Here is a 26,231-nt window from a genome sequence, read left to right on the forward strand (position 1 = left end):
CTCACATGCTTGGCAAATGAACGCAAAAAGAAAAGAATAGCTTTTATAAAGTATTGTTAACATAAAATTGTAACCCTGGTAAAACTAGCAGTGCAAACAGTCGGGACAATGGCTACCCTCTGAGTGTGGAGGGTGTCAGTGCTGGAGGCGGCATGAGGGGCCTAGACCTGGCCACACTTCTGCTGAGTGCTGTGCACAGGAGCACATTCAGTCTGTAAAACACACCATGCTGTATACGCAAGTATGCATAAGACTTATACTACCCCAAAATATAATATGGAACCTAAAGATGCCATACACAAAATACATTCTACATGATTCCACTTATGCAAAGTTCAAAATAAGATAGAACTTAACTACATTGTTCAGAATGCATTCTCTAAGACTATTCTGCAAATAATCGAAACCAGCCAGGCAGTGGCCTCTGCTGGGAAGAAGGAGCATAACTTAGTTGTGTTGGTTTCTCAATCAAGCTGTGTGTGCGCTGCGTAAGTTACGTAATGCTTCACGGCCAAACAGGAAGTACCGCTGGTTCTGCTGACACTTGCCATAGGTGAGGGTGCAGATGGCCTTCCCCGCCGTATCCAAAGCAGTCAGACAGGGGGCTTTGGGCTGTGTTGTTCCCCAGTGCTGCAGGGCGGCCAGCAGGGATGGGGGCCAAGGAGCGCCCACAGACAGAGGCTCCCCTTTCAGCACCACCATCTGATCCCCCTCAGGCTTGGGCTGATTTGGATCTGGCTGCTGAACTAAAGGAAATAAAAATTTAAAAGTCAACATTTCAAATGCACACATTTTGTTTTTAAGCATTCATATTTTATCATTTTGTTTTTACTATCAACTATAAAAAGCTTACAATAGTTTAATTTCTTACATCAATATCATAGTCACAGACAAATAACCAAAGGAATAGAAGAGATTTGGTTATAGATGATGATGGCTTTGAAATAAAGTTAAAAATGGCCCACCATCCTGTCAATCAAAGATGACCTCATGATGGTTTTCCTACTTTCCCACCCTCTGTATTGCAATGTGGCCCCTCTATTGCCCACAATCCAACCGCAGAGTAGCAGGGTAATGGCCAGGTCCTAGAGACCTGCTTACACAGGATGGGAGTGAGCAGTGCTATCAGCTCAGTCTGGCATCAGGGAGACCACTGCTCTGTTGGAAGAACAAAGTAAATCCTATTTCCAGTGCAATCTAATCAAAATCTGCCCAAGCAATAAGACAGATTGCTTTACGATTCGCGCACACCTCTGAACTCTGAATTTGAAAGGCACTGTCTCATTGTCAAGCACAAACATGATTGAAAAGTCCTGTGTCTTCCTCAGGTCTGGAGGCCACCCCTGGGCTGACCTGCTGCCAGGACACTGCACAAGAGGCAAAGGGCTGTGGGCTGGGCCGCAGGGTACCCCAAACTCTAATAACACACGCACACAAGGGTCCTTGACTTTCTTTCTGTTCCTCTCCCATCTTTCTGCTTCTTGCCAGTTCTCTTTTCAAAAAAATTAATCTAGGGGCCAGCACTGTGACCTAGCAGGTAAAGCCATTGCCTGCAGTGCTGGCATCTTATATGGACAATGGTTCAAGTCCCAGCTGCTCCACTTCCAATTCGGCTCCTGCTAATGAGCCTGGGAAATCAGTGGAAGATGTCCCAAATCCTTGGGCCCATGTACCGACATGGGAGACCTGGAAGAAGCTCCTGGCTCCTGGCTCTGAATTGGCTCAGCTCTGGCCACTGTGGCCATTTGGGGAGTGAACAAGTGGATGGAATATCTCTCTTTCTCTGTCACTCCCTCCTCTCTCTCTGTAACTTTGTTTTTCACATAAAAAAAAATCTTTAAAAATTAATCTATATTCTTTTCTGGATATACATTTCATTCATATGTGAGAGACTAAAACTCTGAAAAGGAGCCAAATTTATGTTAAAAATGTGAATTAATTAATACCATGGAAAGATAAGCATTTCACATTTGAAGTTTAAATTAAAAAAATTTAATAACATGAACCCAATGGAACCTTAGAATTATTTTAATGAAGCCTGAGTCACTGGACTGGATGCCCACAGAAACGCGAAGGCACTTTAGTGTGAGCAACCAGTCCTACCTGGTCACGTGTGCCACTGAATTCTGCACTACACGTGATGATCCTGGTCTATACAGATCAGGACTCCATGCGTTCTCACACAGCAGCAATAACCTCTGTTTGACACTCATGTGCCACCCCATCCACAGCAACATGAAAGCTCAGAGCTGGAGAACTTTTACCTTCCAACAACTCCTCAAAATCATCCACGAAGAACTCCTTCAGTGGAGGGCGCTTTGGCCTTTTCAAGGTGTTTAGAAGCTGCTGGATTTTGGAGGACACTCTGCTATTCACAGGGACACCTGTCACAGGGAGAACAAGGGATGCAGAGGCTGGGTACCAGCTGGAGAACGGGGCACCAAAACTGCCCAGCCAGCCTGTGCTGCTCGAGCACACATTTTTTTAACCCACTGATTCACTTAATAAGCACTTACTGAATGCCTTACAGGAAACAGGATTTCTTTTAAGCTGGCAATTTTCAAAGCAGACCATGGACCTCAGGAGTACCTGGGACCCTTCTAGGAGTTTGTGAGGTGAAGACCACTGGGTGTTAATATCCAGAAGTCATGTGTCTCCTCTCAAGAGGTCTGAAGAGGGCACGTGTTGTGTGTATGTGCATCGTAGCCAACTGACGCAAACCCAAAGGCTTCTATCATGCCAGCCACGAAAATGGCAAAAATGTATGCAAAACAAGCTCAGTGAAATGTTGGTTGTTTTGGAATTTTTTTCATAAGTATGTGCTATTCATGTTAACATGTAATGAGTTTCTGTTTAAGTTAATTAATATATATTTTTAGTTTTAACTTCCAATATGATACACATCAAATTAAACTCTTAGGTGTCTTCAATAATTACTAAGAAACACTGTTTTGGGAGCTGGAAAGTGAGCAAAAAAGATAAAGAGACTGCCCTCACACAGCTCACCATGCACTGGGTGAAAAAACAAACACAGTATACACTTGCCAGTCAGCAGGGGCACCTCACATGGAAAAGGCAGCGGGAGCACCACAGAGCCCAACACTCCTGCAGCTACGGTGGGGAGCCCAGCTGACCACCGCCAGTCCACAAGGGCAGCTGCTGCAGGCTGCACTCTGGAGCACTGGTCTGGGCTGGTTCCACATTTACCTGCCACATCTCGAGCCATCGTTAACCTGGAGCATTTCCACAGCCTTTCCCTGTCCTTCATGGCATTGACATTTTCAAAGAACACAGTTCTTTTCATTGAGTAGAAGAAACTTCCTTTGGAGTTTAAAGTTTTCTCCTTATTTGATTCGTATGCTGCCTTCCTGGCTGAAATGCTGCCAGAACATCACATCCAGAGACAGGCAACACCCACCCACCCCGGGTGTGATGCTGCTTTCATCAGCCAGAGTGCTGTCTGACTTCTCCACTGCATCGCACCTCTCTATGTGTGACTGCACGCAGGACCACGTGAATATTCTGATGTGCACCAAACTTTCCTCTTGCATCCAACAGTCACTGGATCACTCTTGCAGGCAACTTTTTAAATCTTTATGTATTTATATTTTATTTGTAAGGCAAAAATGGCAGAAAGCGACAGAGACAGATCTTCCATCTCCTGGTTCACTCACCAAAGGCCTACAACAGCCATGGATAAGCCAGGGTGCAGCCTGGCTGAACTCAATTCAGTCTCTCACTCGGGTGGCAGGAACCTGAGTACTTGAGCCAGCAGCTGCTGCCTTCCAAGGGTGTGTGCTAGTAGGAAGCTAGACAGAAAGCAGAGGACCTGAGACTTGATACCAGGCAGCCCAATACAGGATGTGGAAGTCTCAGGCGGTGACTTAACTACTGCATCAAGCGCCTGCCCCAGAACCACGGCTGCAGAATGACTTCCCAACTCCAGTGCTCTGTTCAGATTTTCCAGCTGGCACTTGGCACTCATCTGTCTATTGAGTGATTGATCTAACTGGCAAGACTCATAGATCTGCTGTTTCTTTTTTTTTTAGCTGATTATAAACCACTATGGTTCTTAACTATAATCATGCACAAATTGTCCCAATTTAGCCAGTGGGAATCCCTACAAGTTGACTTGAAGATCTGGGGGCATCAAGATAAACACGTGCACGTGGCCCGCCACAGACAGACAAGCGTCTACACCTTGGGCATCGCGGCTCCTCACCAGCACTGCAGGCTGCTCCACGGTACCCTTTCTCATCTTTCCCCAATTACATGTGGATGCCCTTGTTCCAAGCCGCACTAACACCTCTGCTCATCTGCTCAGCCCTACCGTTTTATGCTTATGGTTTCAATATATAGATCATGAATGCATTTGTAAAACGTGATAGATAAACTCAAAGCAGTGTTACTCCTTCTTGCAGTCCTTCAGTCCATGCCCTTCCTCCTGGAAGTAACCAACTTCCTCCCTGTGTTTTCTCCTACAAAGAGTAGATAGAGGAAAGATTTGTTATTTTCCTTTCTTTCCTGCACAAAATGTAATATATTATATATGTTCCTTATTCTTTTAACTTAACAACATCTGAAAAATCACCTCACTGCAGTTCATAAAGCTATTTCTCATTCACTTTGACAGCTGCATAGTATTCCACAGTATAAATGTACTAGTTTATTCAAACAATTTGTGAAGCTTGGATAATTGGCTAGTTGCTAACATACTGCAATTAAAAATAGTGCTGCAATAAATAACTTTGTACACACACACTTATTTTTGGAGGTATATGTTGTCCAAATTGATATAGTTGGGTTCAAAGCTTAAGTGTGCATATAGATTTTATCAATTTTCCTTCCAAAGGCATTGAACTATTTTGTAATCCTCACCAAAATACCTATTTCTCTAATCATAAAAAAAGTTAGACATTATGTTCATAAACTGTCTTTATATCCTTTTATGTATATCTGTTTCTATCTTTGGTCCTTTTTCCCACATCAGAAGCTGGCAAACTTCTCCTTAAAGGGCTGGATGATAAGCAGTCTTGTGAGCTATGTGGTTTCCACAGCAGCTTCTCATCTCTGTTTCTGGCATGAAGGCAGCCACAGACTGAAGGTGAAGAATGGGCAAGGCTATTCTAATAAAACTTTATTTATTTATAAGACTGCCAGACCATGAGCCTAGTTTACTAACCCCTGATCCACACAATTTTCACTGTTTTCCTTCAGATTTTTAAAAGAATTATTAGGGGGTCGGTGCTGTGCCACAGTAAGTTAATCCTCCACCTGCGGTGCCGGCATCCCATATGGGTGCCAGTTCTAGTCCAGGCTGTCCCTCTGCCAATCCAGTTCTCTGCTATGGCCTGGGAAAGCAATGGAAAATGGCCCAAGTCTTTGGGGCCCTGCACCTGCATGGGAGACTTAGAAGAAGCTCTGGTTCCTGGCTTCAGATCGGCGCAGCTCCGGCCGTTGTGGCCATTTGGAGAGTGAACCAGCATATGGAAAACCTATCTCTCTGTTTCTCCCTCTCATTCTCTGTAACTCTATCTCTCAAATAAATAAATAAAACTAAATAAAGAATTATTAGAAATAGACTATCTTTATCCATCGCATATATTGTAAATATTTTTCTCTCAGTTTGTCATATCTTTTGGTTTTCTTTATGGTATTATTTTACTATGCAAAAGACTTGTTATATTTCATGTAGTCAAATTCATCTATGTCTACTTTCACTGCAGGTAGATTATGAGTTAAATTAGAAAGCATTTATTTATCACCAGGTTCAAGAGAAACTCACCCACTGCTCTCTTCTGTTTTTCATTTCTTACATCTAGATGTCTGATCATTTCTAGTTTTTCCTTGTTGATGGTCTAAGAAAATAATCTATTTCTAACTTTTTCCAAAGGTTTCCCAGTCATCCTGTACCACTGCCACACCAAGACAGTGCAATGTTGAGGGCATACTGTGATGAAGTGACAATTCATATCACAAACCCTATAGTCACCACCAAAATAAAAAAGTAGAGACGAATAGAATGAAAAATTAAACCTAAAGAAGGCAGAAAAAGTGGCAAAGGGGGAGTATAGAAATTGACAGACAAGTAAAATAGAAAAAAATAACAGGGTCATAGATCTAAACCCAACAATACTGATAATTACATCAGCTGTACATGGCTCAAACATTCCAATGAAAAGGCAAAAAGGTGCTTAAATAAAAAATCAAGAATGAATAAATGCTAAATGTAAGAAATTATAAAGACACAGAAGGAAAAGAAAAAAGAAAAGGATGAATGGATTTACAGGTAATGCTACTTGTAAAACAGCTGAAGGTGTTCCAATAAGATCACGCAAAGAAGATTCTAGATAGGACTCAGCACCAAGGAAAATGCTGCAATGATAAAGGGGTCAATTCATCAAAACACAAAAATCTTGAATATGTATGCACCTAATAACAGAACTTAAAAACACGTGTAAGGGGGCCAGCGCTGTGGCGTAGCAGGTAAAGCCACCGTCTGCAATGCTGGCATCCCATATGGGCACCAGTTCAAGCCCTAGCTGCTCCACTTACAATCTAGTTCTCTGCTATGGCCTGGGAAAGCAGTGGAAGATGGCCCAAGTCATCTTCCTGGGCTCCTGCACCCACGTGGGAGACTTGGAAGAAGCTCCTGGCTCCTGGCTTTGGATTAGTGTAGCTCTGGCCATTGTGGCTGATTGGAGAATAAACCAGTGGATGGAAGACCTCTCTCTCTGGCTCTACCTCTCGCTGTAACTCTTGTCTTTCAAATAAATAAAATAAATCTTTAAAAAACAATAACAACAACAACAAAACATGTATAGGGGCCAGCACTGTGGCATAGCAGATAAAGCCACTGCCAGCAGTGCCAGCATCCCATATGGGAACCAGTTCGAGTCTCAGCTGCTCCACTTCCAACCCAGCTCTCTGCTATGGCCTGGGAAAGTAATGGAAGATGGCCCAAGTGCTTGGGCCCCTGCACCCATGGGGGAGACCCAGATGAAGTTCCTGGCTCCTGGCTTCGGATAGGCACAGCTCTAGCTGTTGCAGCCATCTGGGGAGTGAACCAGTGGATGGAAGACAACCCCCACGCCCTGCCTCTGCCTCTCTGTAACTCTGCCTTTCAAATAAATAAATAAATCTTAAAAAAAAAAAAAAAAAAAAAACAGTAAGTAAGTTAGTGATTTTCTGAAGAGTGGGGGAAGGCTGGAAGGCAGAGAGAAGGACTGTTTGGGAACTTGTGACACACAGAGCCGGGTGTTTCCACTATCACACTGATGCTTTCACAGGTGCACAAACACCTTAAAACTTATAAACTAGTATATTTTAAATACATGAAATGTATTATATGTCAATTACACCTTAATTAAGCTCTATTTTTTTTAAATGTAATAAATCAAATTAAAAATTTGACTAGGGACAGATATTGACCAACCAGTTAGGATGCCCATGTTCACATCAGAGTGCCTGGATTCGATTCTCACCTCTCGTGCTTCTCACTCCAGCTCCCTGCTAATGCAGACCCTGATGGCTCAAGTACTTGAGTCTCTGCCACCCACAGGCGAGAGTTCCCAACCTCTGACTTCAGCCTCAGCCAGCCCAACAGATGAAGGCTGTACCTGTCTCCTGTCTTTCTGCCACCCCCACTTGTCTATGACTCAAAAACAAAGTCTACCCAATGTACAGTCTGCTTCATGTTGACTCAGTACTCCTTTGCACCTGAACAAGGAGATCAAAGACTTTACATTCTGCTTCGGAGTACTGAAATAAACGAATAAGGTCCCAGATTTCAGATCCTGAATTTTCTGTGAATTAAAATGATAATTTCAGGGGTGGGTGTTTGGCACAAGAGTTAGAATGGGGGCCGGTGCTGTGGCATAGCGGGTGAGCCCGCTGCCTGCAATGCCAGCATCCCATGTGGGCGCCAGTTCGAGTCCCGGCTGCTCCTCTTCTGATCCAGCTCTCTGCTATGGCCTGGGAAAGCAGTGGAAGATGGCCCAGGTCCCTGGGCCTCTGCACCCATGTGGGAAGACCCAGAGGAAGCTCCTGGCTCCTGGCTTTGGATCAGCGCAGCTCCGGCTGTTGCGGCCATCTGGGGAGTAAACTAGTGGATGGAAGACCTCTCTCTCGCTGCTTCTCCTCCTCTCTCTGCCTAACTCTGACTTTCAAATAAATACATAAATCTGCTTGGTATACCACATCCCATGTCAGCATCTAATTTCAAGTCCTGGGTCCACTTCCAATTCCAGCTTCCTGCTGATGTGCACCCTGGCAGGCAGCAGGTGATGGCTCAAGTACTTGGGTCTCTGTCATCCACATGGGATAACTGGATGGAGTTCTAGGCTCCTGGCTTTGGCCTGGCCCAGCCCTGGCTGTTGCAAGCATTTGGTCAGTGAACCAGTAGATGGAAGATCTTTCTGCCTTTCAAATAAAATGAAAATAAGTTTTTAAAGATACTTTGAGAAAAAAATGACATGATTTTTATAAAAGAGACAGGGAATTATTTCAAAAAGAAATGGCATAGAAAAGCACATTATGAAAATCACACTGACATCTCTGAAGTTGCACATTAGGAAGGAAGCTCTTCTATCCACTGCCCAGGCCACGGGGATGGAGAAGTTAAGGCAATGTTCTCTGACGTGTGTGTGGCTTGCTCACACCGCAGTCTGCTCTGCCTGCCCCACTGATCCAAACACAGAAACCTCCATGGCTTCTCAATTCCCTGCACTGTAGAGTCAAAGTCCTCTGGTGTCCAATCTAAATTGGGGATTTTTCTATCCCTGAATCTTATTCCCAATATCCCAATTCCAAAGATATCTCCCATAATTCTCCACAGAAGCTTTCTGTGGTATTCACTGTGCACTCTGGTTTCTGTTGATCCGTACGGGTCACAAGTGAGCTTGGGTTTGCTCTGAGTTTCAGTGGAGAGCTCACCATCTGCTGTCTCCAGGACGCTCGTGCTGTACCCCCGCGGAGTGCCTCTCACAGAAGCCACTTGTGGACGCTCATAGTGCACATGCTGCACGAGGCCTGTGGTGACATCAGGAGGGGCAGACTGCAGATCTGTGTGGGGAAAAAGCACACCCAAATGAAAGGGACCATTAATTCAAATGAGTATTATATCACTATTCTAACCCACTGGTCTGAAGTTTCAGCAGCTGAACCCTGTATAGGGAGAGTGTGGTACCTTCTCATTCATTTTGTTTTCCTGGCTGACCATAGGCAGGACCCTGTGAACTCCCAGACATGGTATGCAAAAGTCTGTGTGCATGTGGGTGGCTCGATTCACAAATGAATCTAGGGCCAGGCCTTCAGCTATCATACAGAGACAGGGATGGAGCAAAGAAACTGGTATCACATCAGCCCAACAAGACTAGAGGTAAAAACTCCCCCTCAAAGAAGTACAAACAAATCTGAAATCAGTTACCACTGGAACATGCTTGTTCCATATTCTATAAACAATCTCCAATACCCCAAAAGTATACTGGACATCATGAAGATACTGCCTTTGCAGGTCCTGAAGAATAAAACTACAAAAATTAAACTTCCTCTAATGCCAGTCATAAAAACCGACAACACTAGGCAATCACCAGCCAGTTCTCAAGGTAATGTGTCAATGCTACCTTTAAAGACTGATGACATTAGACGCAGCGAATGTCTGAAGGCCACTGCTTCTGTTGCCTGAATATCTCTGTGTCTCTCAGCACAGTACAGTCTGTAGGCTGCTGGAGGCACTGTCACTGCAGATGGTTCTGCCTGACTGTCAGACACTGTGCTATCACTACACTGAGCACACAGACTGAGAGACAGTGTTAGTCTGTGCACCAAGGGGAAACTGGTCAGTGAGTATTTTAATCAATGTGGCTGCCATCTCACTATGGTACTCTAACTCCCTAAGTATCTAAATTCTGGTCATCTACAATTCCATTAATCCAGATACAATGCAAAATAAGAGTTTTTTTAGATATGTAGAAAGTTGAAATAGTATGGCAGCAAAGCACACGCTATTTAATGCACAGAATTATCACAACCCAGGAACAAACCTAACGTTGATCAAATTAGCAGTTGTGGTTTTTTGAAAAGAAGAATTACAGAGAAAAGAGGGGAAACAGAGAGAGACAGACAGACAATCTTCCATTTGCTGGTTCATTCCCCAAATGGCTGCAATAGCCGGAGTTGGGCCATGCCAAAGCCAAGAGCCAGGAGCCAGGAGCTTCTTCTAGGTCTCTCAGGCGGATGCAGGGGACCAAGCACTTGGGCCATCTTCTACTGCTTTCCCAGGCCACAGCAGAGAGCTGGACTGGAATAGGGGATGCTGGCACTGCTACTGACTTTTGATTCACTTTCTTGCTAAGGCACCTGGGAAGCAGCAGATTATGGCCCAAGTGCCTAAGTCCATGCTACCTACGTGGGAGAACCAGATGGAGTTGTTGGCTCTTGGCTTCAGCCTGGCCCAACCCTGGCTATTGTGGCCACTTGGGGAGTGAACCAGTGAATAGAAGATCTTTATCTCTCCTTCTCCTGCACCCCCTTTGTCACATGACTTTCAAATAAGTACATAAATAAAATCTTTACTTAAAATAAAGATCAGGAGCCAGCGCTGTGGCACAGCAGTTTAACCTGCAGCCTGCAGTGATTCCATATGAGGGGCAGTTCAAGTTCAGCTGCTCCACTTCTGATCCAGCTCCCTGGGAAGCAGTAGGGAGGGGCTCAAATGCCCCTGCACCCACATGGGAGACCCAGAAGAAGCTTCTGGCTTCAGCCTGGACCAGCCCTGGTCATTGTAGCCATTTATGGAGTGAACTAGTGGATGGAGGATTTCTGTCTCTCCTTGTCTCTCTCTGTAACTCTCCTTTTCAAATAAACCAATCTTGAAAAAAGAAAAAAAAAATGATTATCACAGTCACTCATGCAGGAGTCAGGAGCTGCCACCCCCAATGCAGTAATAGGCATAGGCCATGTACGTCTACAACCAGGGTCTCCACAGAGAGTGAAAAACACACTGGAGCCAAGTGCTTTGTTAGAGGACACTCCACACCACTGAGAAGCTAAGAATTTGGTTAAACGCTGTGAACTGTGGCTAATTTCTCACACTAAATATGCTTTTTTCTCCAACCCACCAGGATACATCATGCAGAAAGCTCAGCAGAGGCTTCAACTCAAACTGCAAGCACTCTGCTTTCCTAGGAAAGCGCCACAGGAAGCAGAAAGAAGGTAACGGAACATTCGAAGCCCACTCTTTTCCTCACCCTGGTGCTAACTACATTCCTACAGAGTTAACACCACCAGGATGCACAGAGAAGGAAAATAACACAGCAAAAGCAACTTCCCAGCTACTGACTGTGAACCTCCTGGAGGAGAGGTGGGCAGCGACACCACCATCACGAGGACACCCAGGAAAGCTGCCTGAGACCGTGGAGGCGGCTGCTTCCCAAGGGGACACTTTCTTGTGGAGAATGCTGCCTCCCACTACTCTAAAGGCCTTGACGGCTCCTCTGTGAGCTGGAAGCCTGGTGTGAGTGCTCCGTGAGGCACCTCATGTTCTCACCTAAGACTCACACTGTCAATGGAAAGACACAGTCAACTGAAAAATGCTGACTGTGTGGACTGACTCCAACAAACCAAAAAGGAAAAGCAACAGTGGCATGCCACACAGAAGATGCCAAGACAGACGCTGAGGGCCTTCTAAAACACCTAACCCATCTCAATCCAGCCAAACATCTGAGATTTTACAGGAAAGCAGCTCAGCACACGAGCCCAACCCCTGCCTGGCATGGCCATGGGAATCCCCCCAAACACTGCTCTGCCCTGGGTACACTGAAACATTCACCCAGTTCCAGGGGAAAACAAGTGTAAGAAAATGCACAGGATTCAAGAAAATGGATGCCAATCCTGGCTTCCCCACTCTATGTAGCTGTGTGATCTCAGGCAAGTTAAAATCGCCCATCTTTCTCCTTCCGTCCTCATGGCAGGTGTGGTGGTGCAGCAGGTGGCCCACATGCCTTTTGGGAGTTCTGGCTGTTCTACTTTGAATCCAGCTCCCTGCTAACACAGCTGGAAGGCAGCAGGTGATGGCTCAAGTGTTTGGGTCCTTGTTCTCCTGTAGAAGACCCAGACTGAGTTTGGGCTCCTGGCTTTAACTGTTGTGGACCTTTGGGGAGTGAACCAGTGGGCGGAAGGCCCACCCCATCCCACACCCCATCACTCTGCCTTTCATGTAGATCAGAAGTGGAGAAACTTTTTTTCTGCCAAGAGCCAAATGCATATTTATAACATTATTCACGGGTCATACAAATTTATCATCTTAAAAATCAGCCTTCTGACCTGGCTGAAAAGCCCATGAGAGCATTTCAGGCATGGAAAGCCAAGACACTGTGGCAAAAATGAGCTACATGAAGGATCTCTGTGAGAGAGAACCCAGTGGAAAGAAGGGGCCATCAAAGGAAGTACCTTTCTCTGAAGGGAGGAGAGAACTTCCACTTTGATTATGGCCCTGTCTAAATACAGACAGAGTCTGTGGACTTGAAAGGCTTCCATAGCCTTGGCAGCTCATGACAAGAGCCTCGGGTGATCACTGACATCATAAATAAGAGTGTCGGCCGGCGCCGCGGCTCACTAGACTAATCCTCCACCTGTGGCACCGGCACCCCAGGTTCTAGTCCCAGTAAGGGCACCGGATTCTGTCCTGGTTGCTCCTCTTCAGTCCAGCTCTCTGCTGTGGCCCGGGAAGGCATGGAGGATGGCCCAGGTCCTTGGGCCCTGCACCCACATGGGAGACCAGGAGGAGGCACCTGGCTCCTGGCTTTGGATCGGCGCAGCATACTGGCCACAATGCGCCGGCCGTAGCGGCTGCTTGGGAGGGTAAACCAACGGAAAAAGGAAGAGCTTTCTCTCTGTCTCTCTCTCTCTCACTGTCTAACTCTGCCTGTCAAAAAAAAAAAATTAAAAATAAATAAGAGTGTCAGTTATTAAATCAACAACAGGAGTCACTGTTCACTTGCTCCCCATGAGTTGTACTATGAGAATTCACTGTAAAACCTGTTCTCAAACAGTTCTTTATACTTTGTGTGTGTGGAGGGATGCAAATTGTTGAAATCTTAGTATAGAGCCGGTCTTCTGTATATAAAGATAATTAAAAAAGAATCTTAATGCAGAATGGGATGGGAGAGGGAATAGGAGGTGTGATGGGAGTGCGGGTGGGAGGGTCGGTATGGGGGGAAGAACCACTATATTCCTAAAGTTGTACCTATGAAATTTGTATTCATTAAATAAAAGCTTTCTAAAAAAATAGCCTTCTGTAGATTTATTGAATTTTGAGTTCTGCCTGTAGCTGCCTGGGCAGGGCCAGACCAAGTGATTTCACAGGTCTTATGTGCCTGTGGGCTGGATGTTCCCCACTCCTGCAGGAGAAGAAACTATTCAAATACGCATTTTAAAAGAAAAAAGAAAAAGGAGGGGACATTGTTGACTGTATCTTCATGTGCCAGTGTGAGAGGTCTGTGGGCTTCATTGCTAGCTACACACAGCTAACCATGTTACTGTTCCTGTTTAAAAGTAAGGATTCATTTGCAGTAACATGGATGGAACTGGAGGACATCATGTTGAATGAAATAAGCCAGACACAGAAAAACAAATACCGCATGTTCTCCCTTATATGTGGGAGGTAACGTTAAAGACACACACACACACAAATAAAAACCTCAATCTGAACACAGGATGGTAATTACTAGAAGCTGGGAGGGGTGAGAAGGACAAGAAGAATTTGGATTTAAAGAAACAGGGGAAGTTGGGTGTGGTAGTAGTAGCACTACCTAACAATTTTTGTTTTGTGAATTTATAGTAATAATAATAATAATTTTCAAAATAGGGTTTCACATAATGAAACATGGTACTTTTTTCCTTCTAAAATTAACGATTCAAATGATTCCACAATTTGGAGAAGACCCAAGTATCTCTGCTAAGCTTTAGTTAACAACTTGTTTTTAGAGTGGGGGTTCACCGCCTCTAGAGAAAGAGAGGTCAGTACAGCCATGGCCCCAACCTCTGCCTCAAGACCCTCGCAGAGTGGGGACAACCAACAGCCCTGCAGGCAAACCAAAAGGCCAAGAGGAAAGACAGGGCAGCAGAGGAGCGGCCAGGCCGGGGGCGACGGTCACGATCACCAAGTGGTAGGTGTGCTCACCACTCACCCTGTGCCTGCTCCCTGTGGCTACACGCTCAGCACACCCGGCAGAAACATCACACACCCTTCTGTGTGCCATGAAGGCCACAAGCCACGAGGGTCCAGCACTGCCAAATCACAGAAGCATCAAGAACCATTTTTGTTACCAAAAAGACGTTTCCCAGATAAGAGGTGGTTCTTGGTGGGGAAAAGTTCGGCGATTAGGCCATACTGTTCAAAAGGTTGTGCAGGATTTAACCTGGACAACACACTAACCAACGAGCACCCCAATTTCTTTCAAGTACAATTGTTAACAGCTCAAAACCAGCTGATATCTCAGGCAGATGAGCTGCCCTCTGATGTCCGGTGCAGGACCTGGTCACTCACAGGGCCCTGGCTTGCAGGTCTGTTTGCAGGGAGGCACCGCGGTGCGGGGCCTCTCCACCTGTCTCCCACAGGGAAGCAGCCCTGCATCAGGGCACAGCCCCTCGGTCCCAGGCACTCCTGACCCTGCCCTGCTGGCGTGGGGACCTCAGCAGCTCATTACTGACCTATGTGGGTGTGGGCCACCAGGCCTGCGAGCGCGGTGGCGGCAGCAGCCCCTGGCGTGGCAGCAGTGCTGGGAGCAGCGGCAGGTCTCGCTCCCACGTGAGATGAGGTGGAGGATGCGGAGGATGAGGTGGACGAGCCCTGAATGACCCGGTCGAGCCAGGGCTCGACGCTGGGATGGCTCTGGAGCGGAGTGGAGGCAAGTCGCCCGGGTCGCCGTAAAGAGCCCTCATCTTCTGAGGCAGATGACGTGTCTGTGGTTAAAATAACGATGACAGGCATGATGTTGGGATGGGTCAGGACAGGGTCTCACACTGACTCAGGGCTGCCTAGTCCTGCACAACATGCTCTGGCCACCTGGCCCAACACTGCCCAAGTAGCCATGCACCACTGTGAAGGCCATCCTCAGTGGGCAGGGGCATGCAAAGAGCCCTGCTGTGGGGCAAACGGCTCCATGAGCCCTGACTCCCAGAGAGGATCTGGCCACCAGGAACCACACATCAGAAGTGAAAACCACCTGTCGTCTCCTGCTCGGCCTTGCTACGTACCTCAGTGGGGTCCCCCAAAGCAAGACACCTTGCCAGTGTTCCCAGTGTATGTCCACACAGAGCCCAGACACATCCACAGGAGCTCGCTGTCCGGGCCTGCACATCAGAAGGCAGGCCAGTCCCCGTGTCCTGGTCTGTGCGTGAGCCCCAACAGCACTGTGGTGCTGAGGTGGGCTGTGGCTCTGCCCACACATGTCCTCACAGGGAAATCACGTGAAGCAGCTCTAGAAAAAACTCCTTCCCCAAGACAACTACTTCAGTCAATAAAAATATCCGTGAAGTAAGGTTCCACCAGGTCAGCATGACTGTGTCTTATATGAGTTTTAAAATTATTAAAAAATTCTTCCACAACTGGATAGTGCCTGTAGTCACATGTATTTAGTAGAAACAGTAATCTGATAATCATTTGTAAGATTTTCAACAGCTTCAAGAGAACTGTTACCCAAAGACTAAAATAACCTGTGGCTCTGGTGCACTTGTTTTTACTATGCAGTTAACACCAAGGGCATCACAACAAAAATGACTGTCACTACTTTTGTTACTTCAACAACATGATGTCAAACAGTACAAGTTCATGGATATGGAGTCACAAGACACCATCAACAGCTGGCCACAGTTTAACGGAAGCACAGAATACATTCTTGTTTAAAAGTTTTCATTTCTAATAGCAACAAAAATAACATAAAATAAACCTAAAAGGTCTCCAAATAGTTTTATACCATCCCATTTAAATCCTGAGAACAACATATTAAATAGATAGTACAGTGAGAACAACGAGGGAGGACACTGTGGAGCAGCTGGGTAAGCTGCTGCCTGGGACACTGGCATTCCATATCAGAGTGCCCGTTCAAGTCCCGGCTACTCCACTTCCAATCCAGCTCCCTGGGAAGCAGAAGATAATGGTTCAACACTTGAGTTCCTGCCACCCAAGTGGGAGATCCAGATGGAGTTCCTGGCTCTTACCATTAGCCTGGCCCAGCCCCAGCTCTTAAGGCTTTTTGAGGAGTGAGCAAGAGGACAGAAATCTCTCTCCTTTTCTATCTTTCAAATAAAATAAATCTTAAAAAAATACACTTCTAAGTATCTCATGGATCAAAGGAGAGCTAGCAAGAAGTCTATACACATACACAAACATATACATACACACATACATATGTGTGTGTGTATGTATAAAATAAAGATACAAATAATTTAGAAATTTCTAATTCAGGAAGCACTGACATTCCATTAAGCATCTTAGGTTCCACTCTTTACCAAATGATATAATAGCATCTTAGTAAAAATAAAATAAAATATACACAGAAAGTCCAGTAGCAAGCAAGTATCCACAGATTTGTAGGTTAGGAATACTCTTATAGGTATATTTTTAATTTCGGGTTTTCTAGCCCTGTTACAGGCCAAGTTATTCCAGCTCTGTAGGAAATGATTTGGTGACAGGAGGCCTGTGATGTCTCACAGGAGCCATCCTGCCACATCTCTTGGTACCTGGAGGGGTGTAGGCTCCCACCGACGAGTGAGCAAGAACGGAGCGTCTCTTTGAGGGCATAGGCATTTTCCTCTCTTTGTATTTGGCCAGAGCTGCCTGCACAGCCTCAGTGTGGACATCTGCATGGAAACAACAGTAGTGAAAATGCTTTTCTAAAACAGGTTAGAAAACAACATTCCTGTTTTTGTTTGTTTTCATTGAATATAAAAAGAATTAAAGCTCTGCCTACCTGTCTTGTCTTTGTCTTGAATTTCTCTAAAGATTTCTCTGTTCACAGATCTGACTATGGAACCATGTAAATATTTCATTATGCATTAAAACTAGATAAAAGGAAACCCCTGAAATTTAAAATACAGTGAAACAAATGAGCCTAAATGTGTCTCTGGTTGTCTGCTTAAAACACTGCAGTCACTGCTCAGCCAGAACTGCCAGCAGAATGGGAGTTCCATTACTGCACTGTCGATGGCACCAGGGCACCACTGCTCTGGGATTCAGTGGGTCTCCGAGACAGAGCAAAAAAACGCACTGGAATCCAAGCCCATGAGCTCTGGGAGCATGGGCACACCTGAGACAGACAGAGGTGGCACAAATGCAGACAAAACAAGTAGGCAAACCCTGCAGTACTACCAGCAAACGAGGTAAGGTGCCCTGCCTCAGTCTGCCTGTGCTCTCATCACACCCTGCCTCAGTCTGCCTGTGCTCTCATCACACCCTGCCTCAGTCTGCCTGTGCTCTCATCACACCCTGCCTCAGTCTGCCTGTGCTCTCATCACACCCTGCCTCAGTCTGCCTGTGCTCTCATCACACACCCTGCCTCAGTCTGCCTGTGCTGTCATCACTCACCTGCCTCAGTCTGCCTATGCTCTCATCACACCCTGCCTCAGTCTGCCTGTGCTCTCATCACTCACCTGCCTCAGTCTGCCTATGCTCTCATCACACCCTGCCTCAGTCTGCCTGTGCTCTCATCACATACACTGCCTCAGTCTGCCTGTGCTCTCATCACACCCTGCCTCAGTCTGCCTGTGCTCTCATCACACCCTGCCTCAGTCTGCCTGTGCAGTCATCACACACCCTGCCTCAGTCTGCCTGTGCTCTCATCACACACCCTGCCTCAGTCTGCCTGTGCTGTCATCACTCACCTGCCTCAGTCTGCCTGTGCTCTCATCACACACCCTGCCTCAGTCTGCCTGTTCTCTGATCACACCCTACCTCAGTCTGCCTGTGCTCATCACACACCCTGTCTCAGTCTGCCTGTGCTTTCATTACACACCCTGCCTCAGTCTGCCTGTGCTTTCATCACACACCCTGTCTCACTCTGCCTGTGCTCTCATCACGCACCTGCCTCAGTCTGCCTGTGCTCTCATCACACACCCTGTCTCAGTCTGCCTGTGCTCTCATCACACACCTGCCTCAGTCTGCCTGTGCTGTCATCACTTACCCTGCCTCAGTCTGCCTGTGCTCTCATCACACACCTGCCTGTCTGCCTGTGCTCTGATCACACCCTACCTCAGTCTGCCTGTGCTCTCATCACACACACTGTCTTACTCTGCCTGTGCTCTCATCACGCACACTGTCTCACTCTGCCTGTGCTCTCATCACACACCCTGCCTCAGTCTGCCTGTGCTGTCATCACACCCTGCCTCAGTCTGCCTGTGCTGTCATCACACCCTGCCTCAGTCTGCCTGTGCTCTCATCACACCCTGCCTCAGTCTGCCTGTGCTCTCATCACACCTGCCTCAGTCTGCCTGTGCTCTCATCACACCCTGCCTCAGTCTGCCTGTGCTGTCATCACTCACCTGCCTCAGTCTGCCTGTGCTCTCATCACACACCAACCTCAGTCTGCCTGTTCTCTGATCACACCCTACCTCAGTCTGCCTGTGCTCATCACATACCCTGTCTCAGTCTGCCTGTGCTGTCATTACACACCCTGCCTCAGTCTGCCTGTGCAGTCATCACACACCTGCCTCAGTCTGCCTGTGCTCTCATCACACACCCTATCTCACTCTGCCTGTGCTCTCATCACATACCCTGCCTCAGTCTGCCTGTGCTCTCATCACACACACTGTCTTACTCTGCCTGTGCTCTCATCACGCACACTGTCTCACTCTGCCTGTGCTCTCATCACACACCCTGCCTCAGTCTGCCTGTGCTCTCATCACACACCAACCTCAGTCTGCCTGTTCTCTGATCACACCCTACCTCAGTCTGCCTGTGCTCATCACACACCCTGTCTCAGTCTGCCTGTGCTGTCATTACACACCCTGCCTCAGTCTGCCTGTGCAGTCATCACACACCTGCCTCAGTCTGCCTGTGCTCTCATCACACACCCTATCTCACTCTGCCTGTGCTCTCATCACATACCCTGCCTCAGTCTGCCTGTGCTCTCATCACACACACTGTCTTACTCTGCCTGTGCTCTCATCACGCACACTGTCTCACTCTGCCTGTGCTCTCATCACACACCTGCCTCAGTCTGCCTGTGCTCTCATCACATACCTGCCTCAGTCTGCTTGTGCTCTCATCACACACTTGTCTCAGTCTGCCTGTGCTCTCATAACACACCCTGTCTCACTCTGCATGTGCTGTCATCACACACCCTGCCTCAGTCTGCCTGTGCTCTCATCATACACCCTGTCTCACTCTGCCTGTGCTCTCATCACACCCTGCCTCAGTCTGCCTGTTCTCTGATCACACACCTGCCTCAGTCTGCCTGTGCTCTCATCACACACCCTGTCTCACTCTGCCTGTGCTCTCATCACATACCTGCCTCAGTCTGCCTGTACTCTGATCACACACCTGCCTCAGTCTGCCTGTGCTCGCATCACACACCCTGCCTCAGTCTGCCTGTGCTCTCATCACACCCTGCCTCAGTCTGCCTGTGCTCTCATCACACCCTGCCTCAGTCTGCCTGTGCTGTCATCACACCCTGCCTCAGTCTGCCTGTGCTCTCATCACACCTGCCTCAGTCTGCCTGTGCTCTCATCACACACCCTGCCTCAGTCTGCCTGTGCTGTCATCACACCCTGCCTCAATCTGCCTGTGCTCTCATCACACCCTGCCTCAGTCTGCCTGTGCTCTCATCACACCTGCCTCAGTCTTCCTGTGCTCTCATCACACCCTGCCTCAGTCTGCCTGTGCTGTCATCACTCACCTGCCTCAGTCTGCCTGTGCTCTCATCACACACCAACCTCAGTCTGCCTGTTCTCTGATCACACCCTACCTCAGTCTGCCTGTGCTCATCACATACCCTGTCTCAGTCTGCCTGTGCTGTCATTACACACCCTGCCTCAGTCTGCCTGTGCAGTCATCACACACCTGCCTCAGTCTGCCTGTGCTCTCATCACACACCCTATCTCACTCTGCCTGTGCTCTCATCACATACCCTGCCTCAGTCTGCCTGTGCTCTCATCACACACACTGTCTTACTCTGCCTGTGCTCTCATCACGCACACTGTCTCACTCTGCCTGTGCTCTCATCACACACCCTGCCTCAGTCTGCCTGTGCTCTCATCACACACCAACCTCAGTCTGCCTGTTCTCTGATCACACCCTACCTCAGTCTGCCTGTGCTCATCACATACCCTGTCTCAGTCTGCCTGTGCTGTCATTACACACCCTGCCTCAGTCTGCCTGTGCAGTCATCACACACCTGCCTCAGTCTGCCTGTGCTCTCATCACACACCCTATCTCACTCTGCCTGTGCTCTCATCACATACCCTGCCTCAGTCTGCCTGTGCTCTCATCACACACACTGTCTTACTCTGCCTGTGCTCTCATCACGCACACTGTCTCACTCTGCCTGTGCTCTCATCACACACCTGCCTCAGTCTGCCTGTGCTCTCATCACATACCTGCCTCAGTCTGCTTGTGCTCTCATCACACACTTGTCTCAGTCTGCCTGTGCTCTCATAACACACCCTGTCTCACTCTGCATGTGCTGTCATCACACACCCTGCCTCAGTCTGCCTGTGCTCTCATCACACACCCTGTCTCACTCTGCCTGTGCTCTCATCACACCCTGCCTCAGTCTGCCTGTTCTCTGATCACACACCTGCCTCAGTCTGCCTGTGCTCTCATCACACACCCTGTCTCACTCTGCCTGTGCTCTCATCACATACCTGCCTCAGTCTGCCTGTACTCTGATCACACACCTGCCTCAGTCTGCCTGTGCTGTCATTACACACCCTGCCTCAGTCTGCCTGTGCTCTCATCACGCACCTGCCTCAGTCTGCCTGTGCTCTCATCACACACCCTGCCTCAGTCTGCTTGTGCTCTCATCACACACCCTGCCTCAGTCTGCCTGTGCTCTCATCACACACCCTGCCTCAGTCTGCCTGTTCTCTGATCACACCCTATCTCACTCTGCCTGTGCTCTCATCACACACCCTATCTCACTCTGCCTGTGCTCTTACCACACACCCTGCCTCAGTCTGCCTGTGCTCGCATCACACACCCTGTCTCACTCTGCCTGTGCTCTCATCACACACCCTGCCTCAGTCTGCCTGTGATCTCATCACATAGCCTCAGTCATAGATCCTCAGAAACATGGCTGGACAAAAATGCTCAGGCAGAGCAAGGCCATGGCTCGTGGACAGCCACCAAAGATGCATCAGCCATCATCAACTCTGGAGCTAGGGTGAAGATGTTGCCAATGGCAAGGATGAGACATTTGAGTGTCAATAAGGATCAGCACTGGAATGGACTGAAACATCAACTATGATAAGAAGAAAAAAGAGAGGAAAAGGTAGAAGAAACAAAACTAACTTGGCCACTGGAGGATGCGAAAGACCTAAATCATTCTAGAAATAAACAAATAGAAAGAATTAAATATTCGTCTTGCCTTTCCTGTACCAAGCAGTACATGAAGCAACCTAATACTGAAAATAAAAGCATTGGACCTAGAATTTTATACCCAGGAAAATTATCATTTAAACATGAGGGCTTGGAGGTCAACATGTGGCACAGTGGTTACGTAGCCCCTGGAGAGGCCTAAATGCCATATCAGTGCCTGGCTTCAGTCCCAGTTACTCTGCTTCTGATTCAACTTCCTGCTTAAACATTCCCTGGGAGGCAGCAGGTGATGGTGGCTGAAGTACCAGGGTCCCTGTCACTCACATAGAAGACCCAGACTGAGTTCTGGGCTCCTGGCTTCAGCCTGGCCCAGCCCTGCCTATTGCAGGCATTTGGGGAGAGAACCAGTAAATGGGAAATCTCTTTCTGCCTTTCAAATGTAAAAACTAAAAAATTTTTAAATAAAGTTTTAAAATGAGAGCTTATTATCTTAGCCATTCAAGACTTCAAAAGCATTGCCAGGGGCCAGCACCGTGGTGTAGCGGGTAAAGCCACCACCTGAAGTGCCGGCATCCCACATGGACGCCAGTTCAAGTCCCAGCGGCTCCACTTCCGATCCAGTTCTCTGCTATGGCCTGGGAAAGCTGCGGAAGATGGCCCAAGTCCTTGGGCCCTTGTACCTGCCTGGGAGACCCAGAAGAAGCTCCTGGTTCCTGGCTTTGGATCAGTGCAGCTCCAGCCATTGTGGCGAATTGGGGAGTGAACCAGCAGATGGAAGACAGACCTCTCTCTCTCTGCCTCTCTGTCTCTCTCTATGTAACTCTGACTTTCAAATAAATTTTAAAAAATCAATACACAAAAATCAACAGTCTTTGTATACACAGACAATGCCACACCTGAGAAAGAATTTCTAGGATCAATCTCATTAACAATAGCTACAAAAAATTATCAAATATCTAGGAATAAACTTACCCAAGGATGTCAAAGATCTCTACGATGAGAGTTACAAAACATTAAAAAAGAAATAGCAGAAGATACAAAAAATGGAAAAACCTTAAATGTTCATGGATTAGAAGAATCAATATCATCACAATGTCCATTCTTCCAAAAGCAATTTAAACATTCAATACGATACCAATCAAAATACCAAAGATATTCTTCTCAGATCTAGAAAAAAATGATGCTAAAATTCATTTAGAGGCACAGGAGAACTAGAGTAGATAAAGCAATCCTATACAACAAAAACAAAGCCGGAAGTGTCACAATACCAGATTTCAAGACATACTATAGGGCAGTTATAATCAAAATAGCCTGGTACTGGCACAAAAACAGGTGGACAGACCAATGGAACAGAATAGAAACACCAGATATCAATCTAAACATCTACAACCAATTTACATTTGATCAAGGAGCTAAAACCAATCCCTGGAGCAAAGACAGTCTCTTCAACAAACGGTGCTGGGAAAACTGGATCTCCACATGCTGAAGTATGAAGCAAGACCCCTACCTTACACCTTACACCTTACACCTTACACAAAAATCCACTCAAGCTGGATTAAAGATCTAAATCTATGATCTGACACCATCAAATTATTAGAGGACATCAGAAAACCCTGCAAGGTACTGGCACAGGCAAAGACTTCTTGGAAAAGACCCCAGAGGCACAGGCAGCCAAAGCCAAAATTAACAAATGGGATTATATCAAATTGAGAAGTTTCTGTACTGCAAAAGAAACCCTCAGCAAAGTGATGAGGCAACTGACAGAATAAAGGATTAATAACCAGAATCTACAAAGAGATCAAGAAACTCCACAACAACAAAACAACCCAGTTAGGAAATGGGCAAAGGACTTAAACAGACATTTTTCAAAAGAGGAAATCCAAATGGCCAACAGACACATGCAAAAATATTCAGGATCACTAGCCATCAGGGAAATGCAAATCAAAACCACAATGAGATTTCACCTGACCCTGGTTAGAATGACTTTCATACAGAAATCAACAAACAACAAATGCTGGTGAGGATGTGGGGGAAAAGGTACCCTAATCCACTGTTGGTGGGAATGTAAAGTCACTATGGAAGACAGTTTGGAGATACCTCAATAATCAGAATATAGTTGTACCTACGACCTACCCATCCCACGCCTCGAAATTTACCCAAGGGAAATTAAATCGGCAAATAAAAGAGGCATCTGCACCTCCATATTTATTGCAGCTCAATTCACAATAGCTAAGACATGGAATCAACGTAAATGCCCATCAACCGAAGAGTGGATAAAGAAATTATGGGATATGTACTCTATGGAATATTATATAGTGGTAAAAAATGAAATCTGGCCAATTGCAACAAAATGGATAAATCTGGAAAACATCATACTTAGTGAAATAATCTGGTCCCAAAGGGACAAATACCATATGTTCTCCCTAATCTGTGATAACTAACTGAGCACCTAAAAAGAAACCCATAGAAGTGAAATTGACACTTTGAAAAGCAATGACTTGATCAGCCCTTGTCTTGACTATTGAGAAACAGTTTATTTTTTTATTTTTATTTTTTTTTACTATTTTCTTTTTCTACTTAATACCATTGGTTGAACTCTTTACTTAACACAGAATTATCCTTAGGAGTTTAAATCCAATTGAAAATAGACCCCAGTAAAAACAAGAGTGGTAATGAGAGGGAAGAAATGCACAGTTCAGCACACATTCCCATGGACCTACCCCTAAGGGTAAAGCCAAAAACTTGCTATGGGACTCTAAATCCCATTAAGCTGGCTGGTACTAATGCCATCTTACTAGTTAAAGTGATCATTTTAAGTGTGTAACTTACCATATAGATAGGAATAAGTGTCAAAGGGATCACATAAATAAGACCACGTGTCCGCTAATAACACTAGATGAAATTAAAAAGAGAATGATCCAATATGGGAAGCAAGTCACACATCAGACTCATAGAATGATAAATGCCCCAAACAGTACTCTGGCTTCAGAATCAGCCCTTAAAGAATTCGGATCTGGCTAAAAAGCCCAAGAGAGCATTTCAGGCATGGAAGGCCAAGACACTGTGGCAAAAAAATTACCTACATGAAGGATTTCTGTGAGACCCCAGTGGAAGGGGCTACCAAAGAAGAGGTACTTTTTTCTGAAGGGAGGAGAGAACTTCCACTTTGATTATGGCCCAGTAATGTCAGAGTCTGTGGACTCAAGAGGCTTCCATAGCCTTGGAAGCTCCTAAGAGCCTCAGGTGATCACTGACGTCAAAAATAAGAGTGTCAATTGTTAAATCAACAGCAGGAGTCACTGTGCACTTGCTCCCCATGCAGGATCTGCCCTTAATTAGTTATACTATGAGAATTAACAGTAAAACTAGTCTTCAAACAGTACTTTCTACTTTGTGTGTCTATGTGGGTGCAAACTGTTGAAAACGTTACTTAGCACAGAGTTGGTCTTCTGTATATAAAGATAATTAAAAACAAATCTTAATGCAGAATGGGATGGGAGAGGGAATAGGAGGTGGGACAGGAGTCGGGATGGGAGGGTGGATATGGGCAGAAGAACCACTGTATTCCTAAAGCTGTATCAATGAAATTTGTATTTATTAAATAAAAGCTTTCTAAAAAAAAAAAAAAGCATCGCCACACAAGGGCTCAACTGAAAACACTCACAGAGAAGCTGTTCAACAAACAGGAGTGAGAGATAGTGAGTGAGACCTGAGAGTCCTTGGGTATGGCAGTATCTGCAACCACACTGAGAATTTTACTGCTGCCTCAGAAAATGGAACATAAGCACAGGGATTTTTCAAAAAGTCCATGGAAAAGGCATAAAAAGCCCAACTATGCATGGATCTAAAAAATCTACACCAAAATAAAACTTATCATTTCTTTTTTTTTTTAAGATGTATTTATTTATTTGAAAGACAGAGTTACACAGGAAGAGAAGGAGAGGCATAGAGAGAGAGAGGTACTCCATCAGCTGGTTCACTCCCCAGTCAGCTGCAATGGCCAGAGCTACACTGATCCGAAGCCAAAAGTCAGAAGCTTTTTCCAGGTCTTGCACACAAGTGCAGGGGCCCAAGGACTTGGCCCATCTTATACTGCTTTCCCAGGCCATAGCATAGAGCTGGATCAGAAGTGGAGCAGCCGGTACTCGAACAGGCACCTGTATGGGATGCTGGCACTGCAGGTGGCAGCTTTACCCATTACACCACGGCGCCAGCCCCAACTTATCATTTCAATCCACTTTTTCACAAACTTATAAAAAGTATTCATTTTATTTGAATGGCAGAGAAAGAGAGAGAGATCATTTATCTGCTGGTTCCCTCCCTAAATATAAACCGACAGCAGGAGTTGGCCCAGGCCAAACCAGGAGTCTAGAACTCTCTGAATCCAAGCTTTCATGTGGGTGTCAAGGACCCAAGTACTGGCGCTATTACCTGCTGTCTCCCAGGGTATGCATTAACAGGAAGCTGGATCAGAAAGGAACTGTTGACTTGGACCAGGCACTACAACATGGAATGCAGTTAACTGCTGTGCCAAAGTTTGCCCCACCACGAACCTACATATAGCTAAATCAACCCAGAACTAAAACTCTAGAAAATATCAACCGGACAGTGGTATAAACAAATCCAGGAAAGAGAATAAGCCTGAGGTACAGGAAACAAATGAAGTGACACCAGGTACATCCTAATCAAATCTCTC

The 26,231-nt window shown here is 46.3% G+C and overlaps 1 protein-coding gene across 10 annotated transcripts in view; it reads right to left on the reverse strand.

Moving 5' to 3' along the window:
• The window catches only part of DIP2A (disco interacting protein 2 homolog A), a 112,818-nt gene that overhangs the window by 46,773 nt on the left and 39,814 nt on the right, over window positions 1–26,231 (reverse strand). For 5 of the 10 annotated variants that reach the window (XM_051859505.2, XM_051859509.2, XM_051859506.2 and 2 more), the window contains exons 4-8: window positions 16,744–16,863; window positions 14,713–14,964; window positions 8,935–9,063; window positions 2,265–2,384; window positions 549–746 (exon numbers count right to left, since the gene is read on the reverse strand). In XM_051859505.2, coding sequence (XP_051715465.1) covers window positions 549–746; window positions 2,265–2,384; window positions 8,935–9,063; window positions 14,713–14,964; window positions 16,744–16,863 — 819 coding nt within the window. The remainder of the gene's footprint in view (window positions 1–548; window positions 747–2,264; window positions 2,385–8,934; window positions 9,064–14,712; window positions 14,965–16,743; window positions 16,864–26,231) is intronic. The other 5 variants (XM_070071724.1, XM_070071723.1, XM_051859511.2 and 2 more) reach the window with 3 other exon arrangements.

Source organism: Oryctolagus cuniculus, chromosome 4, assembly GCF_964237555.1.
Source record: "Oryctolagus cuniculus chromosome 4, mOryCun1.1, whole genome shotgun sequence".
Lineage (NCBI taxonomy): Eukaryota > Metazoa > Chordata > Mammalia > Lagomorpha > Leporidae > Oryctolagus > Oryctolagus cuniculus.